Raw genomic sequence first — 15,580 nt, forward strand, 5'->3', positions numbered from 1 at the left:
ACGACAGCCTTAATTTACATTAAAAAATTCTTAATTTGAATTAATATTTACCCCTGACAGACGAGAGTTTCTGTATTTACAAAACAATTTTTTTGATTCAAAACAATTGTTTGTCTGTATGTAGATGTTGAAGACGTTGGCATTCGTTTCCAATATTTTTCGGGATTGGATCTTTAAGAATATATACATGGCATAAAGGAAGAATAGCAGCTAGAATGTTGCAAAACAGCTCCCAATTTGAAAAAATGTTGAAATTTTCCTTTATTTATACTTTTTATTTTTGTAAACGTAAACAAATTTGACAACAATTAATTGATTTTCGACAGCATTGCCATATTGAAATTGGTTAATTCAGTATAAATTCAGTTTGATTTTGTGCATTAAAAATGACGATAATGTACAAGTTAATTTGAATTAAGCCTGTTAATTCAAATTAAGGCAGTCGTCTGTCTAGGCTATTATCCTGGTGTCGAACTAAATCGTTCCGAACGTTCATTTCACAAAGTCATTACATTGAACTACCCCGGTATTAGTTCGAGAATGTTTTGTGAACTAAACAACCCTAGCATTAATTCAATTAGATAAAATTTTTCCGGTAGTGGTTTTGTTTGTTTGTTGTTGCTGTCGGAATTGAATCGAATCAATTTTTTAAATTAAAACATCGTGTTGGTGATTGGAAGAGGACGGTTATTTACTCCCTACGCATCGAAGTTTCTGTCTGGCTATCGTCAATTTTGTAAAATGGCTGAGACTGCTGTTAACGTAGATTTGGACAAATGTTTTGAAGTGGTGTCGGAATTGGTCAACAAGGCAGGAGCTGTGAGTAGAATTGCAAATATAGACCTTATCAATTGTTTACTGAACTCATTAAGAATTTTCTGCACATCATTGATTTGTGTGTGTGTTTTTTTTTTGCAAATGTTTTTCCTCCCACCCTCCATCGACATTTTTTTAGATTATAGCCCGTCGCAATGAAACACGCCAAGAATTCGTATGCAAACAGGGTGATATCGATTTGGTTACCGAAACGGACAAGGAAGTCGAGAATCTATTGATGAACGGGATTAAGGAACAGTTTCCAGATCATAAGTAAGTATATTTTTTTAACTGGTATAGAAAAAAGATTATTTATCTTATGGCCTTCTGTGAATAGATGACCCACAGAAGTCCTATGAAAGATCTTCTACGTAAAGAAGACCTATGAAAGGTCTTCGTATAGAAGACCTGTGGAAGGTCTTCTGTGTATAGAAGACATGTGGAAGGTCTTCTACGTATAGAATAAATATGAAAGTTCTTCTATTTATAGAAGACCTTTGTATAGAAGGTATTCTGAATATAAAAAACTTCTACAAGGTATTCTATATAAAGGATCTATAGAAGGTATTCTGTGTATTGAAGGCCTCTAGGAGGTCTTCTATGTATAGAAGACCTATAAAAGGTATTCTATGTATAGAAGACCTATACAAGGTCTTCTATGTATAGAAGACCTATACAAGGTCTTCTATGTATAGAAGACCTATAGAAGGTCTTCTATGTATAGAAGACCTATACAAGGTCTTCTATGTATAGAAGACCTATAGAAGGTCTTCTATGAATAGAAGACCTATAGAAGGTCTTCTGGGTATAGAAGACTTCTAGAAGATTTTCTATGTATAGAAGACGTATACTCTATGTATAGAAGAAGGTCTACTATGAATACAAGAGCTATCGAAGGTATACTATGTGTAGAAGAACTATAGAAGACCTTCTATAGTTTTTCTATGTATAGAATACATATAAAAGCTCTTTTGTGTATAAAAGGTTTAGAGAAAGTCTTCTGTATATAAAAAACCGTACGGCATACAGACGGTATTCTATCTATAGAAGTCCTTTTTCCACCATAAGATCTTCTCATTTTATCTACTAAAATAAAATATTAAAATATTTTTGCAATTTCAGATTCATTGGCGAAGAGGAAAGTAGTGCCGAGGGGGCACCAAAAAAACTCACCGATGCACCCACCTGGATTATTGATCCCGTTGATGGGACAATGAATTTTGTACATGCCTTTCCGCATTCATGCATTTCTGTGGGTTTGGTTGTTAATAAAGTAACCGAATTGGGCATTGTCTATAATCCAATGCTGCAGCAGCGTTTCACTGCCCGTCGTGGTCAGGGTGCATTCTATAATGGTAAACCGATAAAAGTTAGTGGCCAGAAGGAGTTAAGCAAAGCGCTGATAACCAGTGAATTTGGTACAACACGAGATCCTGAAAAGATGAAGGTGGTCAATGAAAATTTCCAGAAAATGGCGGCCAAAGCTCATGGGTAAGTAAGGCAAATAAAATATATAACTTACGAAGACCCGGGATGGCAAATACGTGCAGATTTGTATTTCAATACAGTTTCACCAAATTCCATAGAATCCAAATAATTTGTACCCAAAAAATTAAGGGCAACAATCTAGCTCGTATTGTTTTTAGCCGAACACCGTTATATCGAATATTTTTTTTGGTATAATAATTACAAAAATGTTCAAAATTTGTATCTAATGCCTATATGATCATATTTTGAGATTTCCCTATCTTTATGTATAGTTTTTCCATAAGACCTGCATTATGCTGTATGTTTTAAATTCTTTTTCTAATTTGTGTTTTTTTTTAGATTACGTGTCTTGGGTTCAGCGGCCCTCAATATGTCCATGGTTGCCTTGGGTGCAGCCGATGCTAACTATGAATTTGGCATTCATGCCTGGGATGTCTGTGCCGGAGATATTATTGTACGCGAGGCGGGTGGTGTTGTCATTGATCCCGCCGGTGGAGAATTTGATATGATGGCTCGTCGCGTTTTGGCTGCCTCATCGCCTGAATTGGCTCAGGAAATTGCCAAGACTTTAACACAATTCTATCCACAACCAAGAGATGACTAAAAGAAAGAATGCATCACTCACACTAACACACCAAAATGACTAACCTAGCAACAATGTACCAGTGAATTGTTACCAAAAAAATTGAAACTTTATTTACTTAAAAAAAAAACTAAATACTAATTAAACACTCATAGCTAAAATATATGTACATTTATATGTTTGTATGTATTTTTTTTTTAAATATTCCATATTTTCAATAAACTATATTCATAATTGGATATCGTCGTCAAATGGTATGTGCAAGGTTTTTAATTATTTTCCATAAAACCATAGACGATGTCCGTATGTGGAATAAAGTTTACTATGAAATAAATAAAAAATATTAAAAATGTTAACCTCATTCCATGTTGTATCTCAATAAAAAACAAGAATTTGTATAGCAGAAAAAAGTTATAAATTTGTATAATTTCCAAAATAGCGTGTATGAGGAAGAATGTATAGAGCTAAAGGCCAGGGAGACACTATAGACAAGTTGAAGGCTGGGCAGTTTTAATAAAAAAGAGTTGAAACTAGAGGTAGCAGAATAGCGGCTTTTATAGAGCGTTGGATTCTTGAGTGGCTTTGGGAAGTAATTTAAAAATTACACATGAGTTGGATGCTTACTGACTACAAGGTTCTATAGACTAGCTGAAATCTTATAGAATAACTGAAGTCTAGGGAGTACGTGGATACCGTGGAGACCATGGCGTCTGCTGAAGCGGGCATAAAAAATCGTTATTGAAAAGATGAAGACTTGAGAAATAAATCATGACTGACAAAATCAAGATTGATTTAGCATGTAGACGGTATCGAAAAGTCTTTATAAACGAACTGAATTTTGGTGTATTTATAGGTCATATAAGGTTATGGGAACTTTGTAGATCTTCTGAAGTCATTGGGTGTTTTTACAGATGAATTGAAAGACAGAAATTATTTATTTAATGACCCTTGCAAACACAATAGACCTTCAGCTTGCCTATATACAGCCTCCGAATAAGCTGAAGATCATGGAGTTTTATAGACGACCAACTGAACGATAGGAAATTTTTATATAAAAATCAAAGAGTTTTTATAAATGAGTCTTTTATGGAGGAGGTGAAGAGAGAATGTATAATATACAAGGCAAGGGCTATTTATAAGTGGCTTGAAGACCAAAGATTTTATATATGCGAACTGAAGACCAAGGAGTTTTTATAGATGAACCGAATGAACTGAAGACTTGTGAGCTATTATGTAGAAGGTGAAGACCGTGGATTAAGACATGCTAAAGATCTGAAGGAGGAAATCCAGGGAGCAATTATATACAGAAGGTGTTATATACAAGGATAGGGTTATTTATACGTTGCTTGAAGACCAAAGATTTCATATATGCGAACTAAACACCAGGGATTTGTACAAATACACTGAATACCTAGAAATTTGATAATTTTAAAATCTTCAAAGAAGAGACAAACATTGAAATGGGTTACGAAGACATTAGGATGAAGCTAATTTTTAATAGACCACAAAATCATTAATAAACGGCCGACAGTCGTATACCCCCAGTCAATGGTTTTCGGAAGCCTACGGAATTACTACACATTCGTTTTATTATTCTTTATATACGGTATATGTTTTTATCAAATAGTTGAGCATCTTCCCATCTGTGAAGAGGTACCACAAGAGGTTGCTTCATAGAAATATATGTTTGAATGTTTTTCGGACTTTTTCTAGCCATGGTAAAAATATTATGATGTGCAGAGTTTGGATCAAACCGGACATTCAATTTGGGTGATATTTCTATTAAATTTTTGACACATTGCAGGTGAGGTATTAGAAGGAGTCGGCCGATGAATCCCATTTCGGATCAACGTTTTGGTAAAAGTATTACGATGCGTAAAGTTTTAATTAAATCGCACATTGCATTCGTTTGGTATATAAAAAACAATTTTTTTTAAATTTTGACGTTTTGTGAGGGAGGTACCCGAAGGTGAGGAATGATGGGTTCAATCTTCAAATATGATCTTGTTTTGGTAAGAGTATTACGATTTGCAAAGCTTGGTTCACATCGGATATTCCATACGGTCAATATTGAACATAACAAATTTTCGAGGGGACCGAAGGGTCCCATCTTCAGGCATGATCTAGGTTTGGTAAAAGTATTACGATATTCGTTTCGTATTGAATTAACGAATTTTCAAAATTTTGACATATTTTGGGGGATGTATTATTAGAAGGGGAGGACGGACGGTTCCCATCTTCGGACATAATCTAGCTGAGATAAACATATTACGATGTGCAAATTTTCCATGAAATTGGATATTCCGTTCGCTTCATATGAGACGTGCAAGTTTTCAAAATTTTGACACCTTGCGGTGGAGGTACCAGAAGAAGTGGATCGATGGGTACAATCTTCGGACTTTATGTGGAATTGTTAAAAGTATTACGATTTGCAAAGTTTGGATTAAGTAGAACATTCCATTTGGTTGATATTAAATTAACAAATTGGGTCTCATTTTCGGACACGATCAAGTCAAGTAAAAGTATTACGATGTGTAAAGTTTGGCTCAAATCGGACATTGAATTCCCTTGGTAATGAATTAACGAATTTTCAAATTTGTTTGATACTTTGTGTAGAAGGTACCAGAATGAGTGAATCGAAAGGTTCCATCTTTGGATTCAATCAAGATTTGGTAAAAGTATTCCATACATAAATCGTATTACACATTACTGTCATAAATCTATTGGTATGGAATTAACAAATTTTCAAAATATTGAAACTTTGAGGTACCAAAAGGCGTAAACTGATAGGTCTTATCTTCGGACATGATCTAGGTTTAATGAAAGAATTACATACAATGTGTAAAGTTCGGGTCAAATCGGACATTCCACTCGCCATATATTGGATTTATATATTATACAGGCATGATTAAAATATTAGGCTGTGCAAAATTAGGCTCAAATCGAATAGTCCGTTCGCATGATATTACAAAACAAATTTTTCTGCTAAATGTTGAACTTTTTGTGTGAGAGATACTAGAAGGAGAGGACAGATATTCCCCATCTTCGAACTTAATTTAAGTTTGATAGAAATATTGTGAGGTGCAAAGTTTAAATCGGTTACTCCCTTTGTGAGTGATCGTGCGCACAAGTGCGGACATTTATAAATCGACTTCAAATTGTGTGGAAAGAATGAGGCACATTGGAGTAGCAAAGTGTATATACACTCATTAGCCATAAGGCTGAATAAAGCATCAAATTTTAAACCGGGAAATGGGTGGGTCCCTTAAATGCAAATAGTTTGATAAATCCGTTGGATATCATAGAATATGTTAAAATAAAAAATTCTACTGTGGCATTGATTGCCCAAGCATACTACCGATGCCCAATGCTTACTACCCGTAACGTCTTGAGATACTCTAGTGTATCTTTTGGAAAAACACAGTTAATTTATACAGGTCGGCAAAACCCCACACATTATTGCATGCTATCCACCTTGGAATATGATCATATGATGGTATGATCATAACACACTTTATATCTTTCTCATACTCTTTACAACAGTTACCCAGCTTGGCCAACTCCCAATGAAGCGCATCCGCTATGTGGCCCTTAAATATATGCATCACTTAACGAACTAAGTTTGATTTCTGTAAATGGATGAAAAAATACAATAATTATATTAGCTGGAAACCACAATCAATTTTTTTACAGATTTGTACACTATAATTTTTTTAAATAGGCCCTATTCCACATTTCCTTGATCCTAGGGATCACATTTTACGCTTTTTCCAATTGAACAAAATTAATTGGCAAATAAAACACATCAAGCCACAATATATAACCACTTTTTCGCTTTTCCTTTATTTTTCGAAGATTTTCTTTGAAATTTCACAATTTTCCAATGGCACATTTGACAAGGATACAATTTATTATTATTATTTTATTGCATTTCCATGTGAATTTCTATATTTTTTTATGAAATTTGTTAGAAAAACGCGCGAAAACTTTGACAGTGTCAAAATGTCGGTGTCAAGAATACAACGCGAGAGAGGGGCAGTTATGGAGCCATGTAAAAAAATGAGAGGCCGTAGAGAGATTTGTTGAGGGAGATGTGGGGAAAACAAAACTGCAAATCACAATAAAAATATTTTATTTTTATAGATTTTTTTACATTATATATTTTTTTCTTCAGGCCATATTTCACTTCCACGATTCTTGGGATCACATTTAAATTTATTTTCCAATTGGACGCAATTGGTATTTGGCAAATTAAAAACACAAACATTTACACTCACACAATAGACACTGGGGGGACAACAAGCCACCAAATATAACTTTTTTCCTTTATTTTTCGCATATATTCATTGAAATTTTAAAATTTTCCAATGGCACATTTGACAATGATACAATTTATTATTTTATTGCATTTTCATATTCATTTTTACATTTTTTCATGAAATTTGTTAAAAGAACGCGCAAAAACTTTGACAACGTACCGAAATGTAATTGACAACTGAGTGCCGGTGTCAAAAGTACAACGCGAGAGTCGTTCAGTTATGGAGCCATATAAAAAAATGAGAGAGACACAGGAGAAATTTGTTTGGGGAGATGGGAAAAACTAAAAGTTTAATAGGAATAAATTAATTTAATTAATTAGAAGATCCCTGTCGTACATAAAAACAAAAATCCTATTTAAAAAAATAAAATAATAAAAGAACAATAAATACGACTGTAATACAAATACTGACAATTATTTTTATAAAGCAAGCTCTCATTGTGATCTCTTTTGCCCCCAAATTGTCAGTTCTCTCTTGTCTCTCATCCATTGAGCTCCCCTCTTGGCATTTTTTGACAACTACAACTTAGTCGTGATTACATTTTGTTGAAGTTTTGCAACTTTTGCTCGTATTTTGTGGGAAAATGTTAATAAAATGTGAAAATTATTATGAAAATGTCGGAAAACGGAAAAATCTGCATTTAAAGTACAGGGAAATTGTGAAATTTAATGAAAATTACCGGCAATGTGCCATAGACAGCCGATAATAACAAGTGCAGTAGCAGAGGCATATAGTTTCCAGTGACCATTGTGTGACGTTGCGTGTGTGTAAAATGTGTGTGTGGGTAATCAAGTTATGGTCGGTCTAGAGCAACTAATTCAAAGGATTCCCAATTGAAAATAAGAGGAGTTATGAAGAAGGTAAGACTTTAAATATTACAACGCCATCTGAAACGATATAAAAAATATGTGTTTTAAGGTTCAGCCGAATGCGGATTTTTAAGCCATTTTTTGTATTCTTCACAACACTGTGGTACAGTGGGGTGCAGGGATGCAAAAGTTGGTACAATTGTACTAATTTTAGCACTATTCGGAAGCCAAAAATACAATAGCACCCCAATGACATATTTAGTACTATTTCTAAATTGTATCCAATTATTTTCACTTAAAAGTATTATAGCAATCACCTCAAGCAACTATTGAAATGATTTTGGGGCAGTGGGAATCACTTCAATATTATTTTACACTCAATGATTTCGGAACTGATTCCCAAAAGTTAAGGCTCAATTCTATCAGCATTTTCAAACCCTTTTTACAAACTGTTATTTTTGTTCTTACAATATGGACTAAAAATTATAAATAATGTCAATTTAGAAATGCAGTCTGAGGATGCCAGAATGTATGTATCAAATGGAAAGGGTATTTTCATATGAAAATATAATTAAAACCAAAGAAAGGAATGTTTCGAGTTCTTCAAATCTTATATAAACGAAGGATTTCTTGAAGTCGAAGGACTTCTTGAACGATTCATAAGAATAGACTGCAAAAAAGTTTTACTTAACTGATCATTTTATATGTAAGACTTATAAGTGCGGAGAACAAATGAATTTTTTGTACCTTTTTGTTAATTTTAGGTGCTCATCTTATCTATGTGTATATAGAAATGAATTTTTATGTATGTTTTTGTATATTTGATAATAGCAATAAAAATTGTATTAAAAAATATATAAAAAGTACAATCGGACTGAAAAAAGTACACATTTTATTGAAAGCCAGTACAATTTGAATAATTTCATTTCGCATCCCTGGTGGGGTGTATTTGTGCATATGCAAACATGCAAAATCGATTTATGCATGTCCGTCTGTCATGTTGCTGTAACATTTTAAATAAAATTAATTTCATACCGCACATTTGTTTCGCCCAAGGACAAACTCTATTAAAATTAATAAAAATCCGTTCAGATTTCGATATAGCTCCCATATGTATTATTGTTCGATTTTATGTAAATGTTCGTCCGATTGAGACTAGAATGTTGTGTGTAAACTTTCATTAAAATCGATTCAGATTTAGATATAGCTCCCATATCTATATTCGTTCGATTTTCTGTAAATAGTTCACGAACGACTTTACGTGTGTCCGATTGAGATGGAATTTGAACAGTGAGTGTACCGTATTGAGAATTGAAAAACGCATATTTTATTTTATCGAAATTGGTTCGGATTTAGATAGAGCTCCAATTATATTTTCGGCACATTGGAATTTTTCACATTTTTAATTCGAATTGTATTGAATATCCGCTTTCAATATTGGGCCACTTTTAACGGTAGCCTTCATACATAACGAGTCATATTCGCCAAAAAAAAAAAGACACAACCCTCAAATTTGAAATTTTACAGGAGAAGGTTGTTTTTAATAAATTCAGATTTAATAAAGCTATTATTTTGAAATTTTAAAATAAAACTAGTTTATAACGTGTACGATCTTTGGAATCACATTCCACTTTATTTTTGGAATTGGCCGCAATTGGAATTGACCAATTTGGCAAATCAAACGCGCACACACATTTACACCCAAACAATGGGCCTTGGGGGCAACGAAGGCATAAAATGTAACTGTTTTCCTTTATTTTCTCAATTTTTTCTATGAAAGTTCACAATTTTCCAATTGCTTATTTAATAAGGATACACATTTTCATTATTTTATTTCCTTTTCATATACATTTTTATTTTTTTCATGAAATTGTTAAAAAAACGCGCAAAACTTTGACAAACGTACCGAAATGTAAAGGGCCCCATACACTATAAATCATGCCGTCATGCCGATGAACCCCTTTTTGTATATGTGAGATTGACTAGTGTATGGCAAACTCTTCAATCACTATTCCAAAAAAATCGATTTTTGTCCCAAAAATTGCATTTTGAGTCGTAAATTCAGTTGTTTTTTTTATTTCGTCACAATTCTATTATTTTTGTACACAAAATTATTTACTGCCAACTTTCAAAATGAATATTATTCACCAGATTGATAGGGGTTCTTTTTCAAAATCAAAACTATTTTGATTTTCTTCATGCATTGTGTGTGTCACACATACATACATAAATAAACTTTCAAAAAATAACAAATACTATGATAAATGCTGTACGGCATGATGTATAGTGTATGGGGCCCTTAATTAACAACTAAGTGCCGGTGTCAAAAAGACAACGCAAGAGGCAGACAGCAATGGAGCAATGTAAATGCAAATGAGAGGCCAAAGAGAGATCTGTTTTGGAGAGATGGGGGAAAACAGCAATACAGCTGAAAAGAGAATAAATTAATTAATTTAATTAGAGGATCCTCTTGGTAAATGTATATAAATAAAAAATAATGCAATTGAAATAAATAGGTAATGACAAATAAAATGGCAACTTATGGAGTAAACTCTCATTGAAATCTCCACCCCTACACCAATTCTCACATCTTCTGAGAAATTCCGCTTCAAAAACGACTGATGGAGAGAGAATAGGTTTTTAACCTTTGAGGGTATATATGGTTGATTATCACTGATCTAGGATGTTGGGTATTACAAATGGGTGGTATTTTAGAGAGGTTGGATACGTTTTCAACCAAATCTGCTGTAATTTGATATTTTGCGTTCAAACTACAGGTATTCGAGTTGGGGGAAATGACTTTTAAAATACCCAAAATGACGCGTGCCGGTTAAAAAAGACGTCTGAAGTCTCTACCAAATAGATATTATAAATATTAACACAAGTATTGATGCAGACACCATATAACGGCATTTTTGGGAATTGGAGCACGCCTATTTTAACCGAATTGGATTGGCAATTTTAATTCAATTTTGGATTGTCATTGAGACTCTAAGAATTCCCACCAAGAATTTTCAATGTCGGTTACTTTTGGTATAGCCCCATATAATGGAAGTTTAAACATTCGATATTTTTTGGAGGACTTTAGGCATCTTTTTTAAGCGTCACGCTTAATTTTAGGTATTTTAAAGGTCCAACCGGAGTACCTGTAGTTTGATATTTCGTTTTATTTTCGGATACCCGCTTTAACCTTGTAGCCATTGGGTCTCTAAGAATCCCCACCAAGAATTTTTAATATCGGTCCCTTTTGGTATAGTCCGAAATAAAGGAAGCCCTAATATTATGTATTTTGAGGAGGATTTCAGACATATTTTTCAAACAGTCATGCGTCATTTTCGGTATATTTGGTTTGGTGAGTAGCTAATGTTTGGTATTTCATTTTTTTTTTCTGAAAGACCCGATGTCGTTTAAAGAACTAACAACATCAACAATGTGGTAAAATTACCTATGTATACCCTTCACCACTCTGTGGTACAGGGTATTATGTCTTTGTGCATATGTTTGTAACAGGCAAAAGAAAACGAGATAGACACATGGTTCCTTTTGAGAATATGTATAGAATCACTTTCTGAATCGATTTATGCATGTCCGCCCGTCCGTCCGTCCGTGTGTCCGTCTGTAGATGTTAAATTGTAAAGAAAGTACAGGTCGCATTTATGATCGGATTTGGATGAAATTTGGCACAAGTCACTTAATTACCCCAAGGATCGGATCAGATTTAGATATAGCTCCCATATATATTTTTGTCCGATATAGGCACCTATATAGATATATAAGTCCCTATATATCTTTCGATTTGCACGAAATTTTGCATAGCGTACTGAATTAGGTCCAGAATGATATGTGCCAAGTTTCGAGAAAATCGGTTCAGATTTAGATATAGCTCCCATATATATTTTCGTCCGATTTTATGAAAATGGTGCATCATAGTCTCTATATATCTTTCGATTTGCACGAAATTTGGCATAGCGTACTGAATTAGGTCCAGAATGATATGTGCCAAGTTTCGAGAAAATCGGTCCAGATTTAGATATAGCTCCCATATAAAGTTTCGTCCGAAATTTGGCATAGCGTACTGAATTAGGTCCAGAATGATATGTGCCAAGTTTCGAGAAAATCGGTCCAGATTTAGATATAGCTCCCATATAAAGTTTCGTCCGATTTAAGGTAAATGGTGCACCAAAGTCCCTATATATCTTTCGATTTGCACGAAATTTGGCATAGAGTACTGAATTGAGTCTTGAATGAGATGTGCTAAGTTTCGAGAAAATCGAGTCAGATTTATATATAGCTCCCATATATATTTTCGTCCGATTTAAGGTAAATGGAGCACCAAAGATCCTATATATCTTTTGATTTGCACGAAATTTGGCATAGAGTACTAAATTAGGTCTAGAATGATGTGTGCCAAGTTTCGAGAAACTCGGTTCAGATTTAGATATAGCTTCCATATATATTTTCTTCCGATTTTATGTAAATGTTGCACCATAGTCCCTATATATCTTTCGATTTGCACGTAATTTGGTATAACACATGGAATTGAATTACATATGCTAAGTTTCGTGAAAATCGATTCAGATTTAGACTAGCTCCCATATATATTTTATTCCGATTTTATGTAAATGTTGCACCATAGTCCCTATATATCTTTCTATTTGCACGTAATTTGGTACAGCGCATTGAATTGAGTCTAGAATTACATATGCTAAGTTTCGTGAAAATCGATTCAGATTTAGATACAGCTCCCATATATATAGCTCCCATATATATTTTCGTCTGATTTATGGTAAATGGGACACCAAAGATCCTATATATCTTTCGATTTGCAGGAAATTTGGCATAGAGTACTGAATTAGGTCTAAAATGATGTGTGCCAAGTTTCGAGCTCCCATATATATTTTCGTCCGATTTTATGTAAATGGTGCACCATAATCCCTATATATCTTTCGATTTGTACGAAATTTGGCATAGGGTACTGAATTTGGTCTAAAATGATGTGTGCCAAGTTTCGAGAAAATCGGTTCAGATTTAGATATAGCTCCCATATATATTTTCGTCCGATTTTATGTAAATGGTGCACCATAGTCCCTATATATCATGGCGTACTAAATTAAGTCTAGAATGATGAATGATTATGAACCTTGAAATCGGTTCAGATTTTGATATAGCTCATATATATATATATATATATATTCTTTTTTAACAGTGCGATATACTGTGTGCGTCAGAGATGGCCTGTCAGAAACAGTGACGTAAATGACATACATTTCCGACGTATAATACATACGTCAGAAACGTCGGAAACCTACCCAAATCCATTAGGTTTTTGACAAAATAGCAATTTCCATTAATCAATCTGGATATTACGCATGCTTAACTCAAATTAATATAAAATTTCAAAATTTTCTTCTCAAAAAACTTTAGTAATTTTTACCAGTTCTAGCAAGGTATAGTGAGATATATGTAAAAATAATATGTATTCTTGAAAATAACTGTATATGCTGACAATATTGAAATAAATGACGTTTACTACATTTATTACATTTTATACAGGTATATGACGTTTTCGACGTTTACACTTTTTTGACAGTCAAAAACCAAAAAATTCGTCACACGGATCATCCCTGGTGTGCGTGTATCAAGTTTGCTATAAATCGATTTCCATAAATGCGTCCCATTGTACGCAAACGATTCTAAATGTACCCGATTGAAACTACATTTAGCATAGGTTGCACAAAAGTGTATATCCCTTCGAGGGAACATTGACATGAAATTGTAAGGGTACATATGTTCAACATACATAAAGTGGTGAAGGGTATCATGTAGTCCGACTTTACTACTTTCCTTGCTGGTTTTTATGATCCGAAAGTTATGAAATTTGGCACAGCTCAATCCATTAAAAATATGGCAAAAATACATATTTTATCAAGATGTGGTCTTTAAATGCCATTTGGTCCGTCAATTTTTATCATTTTTTAAAAAACCCCACCTGTCCCATAAACACACATATTTCAAATTTTTCATTTTTGTTTATTTATTATTTTTCAATCTCCATAGTAGGTATTGTTTTTCTTGTTTTGTTGTTGTGGTTTATTTTTTTTTTCTTTAGTACTCCATTTTTTTCGTTCAATCTTTTTTAAGGTTAATGATAAAAATCTTTATATTTCATTAATTTATTTAATGTACTTTACTATTTTTTCATTATTTAATTTTTTAATTCTTTTTTGGTTTGAACATGTTTCTGTTGTTGTTGTTGGTTATGAATGTTGATATTGTTGTTTTGTTTTATTATTTTTCTATGAATTAACCATCTAAGAATTGATTGATTTTTAGTTTTTTTTATGACCTTCTATTGATGATATTAAGCAGTTTTTTATTATTATTTAAATGGAGTGATATTTTCTGTTTATTTATTTTTTATTTTTGCAAAATATGTTTAACACAGCTTTTTATTTTATCAGAATAGGAAAAGTTCGGTTTGTTTGTTTATTGCTGTGCGACATTTGTCATTAATTAATTATTAATACTATAACATATGTATATATATTTTTAATTTTTTTTAATAAATTTAATTTATTATTAATATAAAATATTTAATTGTTTTTTTATTATATGTATTTATTAATTTTTTTAATTTTATTATTAAATTTATTTATTTAATAAACTATTATCTATATCATCAAATGAGAATTTAAAAAAGAAAAAGATAAACAAAGTTTATATAAAATTTGACACTTAATTGTTATTATTTTCTTTTTATAAAAAATATTTTTTTTTTTTTAGATATGAAAATTTCTATTATCAAAATATGATGTTGGTGTTTTAATGACATAATTTGTCTCTCACAAAAAATAAAGATCAGCAGTCATTGATAGGAGAAGTGAGTTTTTTATCAGAGGAGGTGGCGTTATAAGTGGTTTTTAGAACAAAAGCAGTAAGGAAAGTAGAAAAGTCGAATTGGGCCGACTATATGATACCCTTCACCATTTTGGTTATATTCTACATATGTATTCTAACAGACGACTCGGTTTTTGTTATATATCTGTATCTGAACCGATTTTAGGGAAACTTGCCAGATGTTAATTTATATTAAATCAGTACGTTGTGCCAATCATATCTAAATCTGAACCGATTTTCACGAAACTTTTCACAAACCAATCTAGACTTAATTAAGTACGCTGTGCCAATTTTCGTGAAAATCGAAAGAAATATAGGGACTTTGATACACAATTTACCATAAATCGGACGAAAATATATATGGGAGCTATATCTAAATCTGAACCGATTTTCACGAAATTTTGCATACATCATTCTAGACCTTATTCATTACGCTGTACCAAATTTCGTGCAAATCAAAAGATTTCCAGGGACTTTAGTGGACTATTTACCTAAAATCGGGCGAAGCTATATATGGGAGCTATATCTAAATATGAGCCGATTTTCACGAAACTTGACAGACATCATTCTGGACTTAATTAAGTACGCTGTGCCTAATTTCGTGCAAATCGAAAGATATATAGGGATTTTGGTACACAATTTACCTTGAATCGGACGAAAATATATAT

At 32.8% G+C, this 15,580-nt stretch overlaps 1 protein-coding gene and 1 non-coding gene across 2 annotated transcripts; both read left to right on the forward strand.

Annotated features, from left to right (window-relative positions):
- Positions 1-694: 694 nt before the first annotated feature.
- Positions 695-2,908, forward strand: LOC133326497 (inositol monophosphatase 1-like). The gene is made up of 4 exons (XM_061535119.1): positions 695-819; positions 956-1,089; positions 1,939-2,307; positions 2,644-2,908. Exons 1-4 carry the CDS (start codon positions 742-744, stop codon positions 2,906-2,908), a joined length of 846 nt encoding a protein of 281 aa, XP_061391103.1. The 5' UTR covers positions 695-741.
- LOC133326500 (small nucleolar RNA SNORA11) lies at positions 1,494-1,611 on the forward strand. Its single transcript, XR_009754196.1, has one exon. It is a non-coding gene; the product is annotated as a small nucleolar RNA SNORA11 (small nucleolar RNA).
- Positions 2,909-15,580: the final 12,672 nt, after the last annotated feature.

The sequence above is a fragment of the Musca vetustissima genome, unplaced genomic scaffold, assembly GCF_032173495.1.
Source record: "Musca vetustissima isolate MV318-11 ecotype Yass unplaced genomic scaffold, APGP_CSIRO_Mvet_v1 utg21817, whole genome shotgun sequence".
NCBI classification, from domain to species: domain Eukaryota; kingdom Metazoa; phylum Arthropoda; class Insecta; order Diptera; family Muscidae; genus Musca; species Musca vetustissima.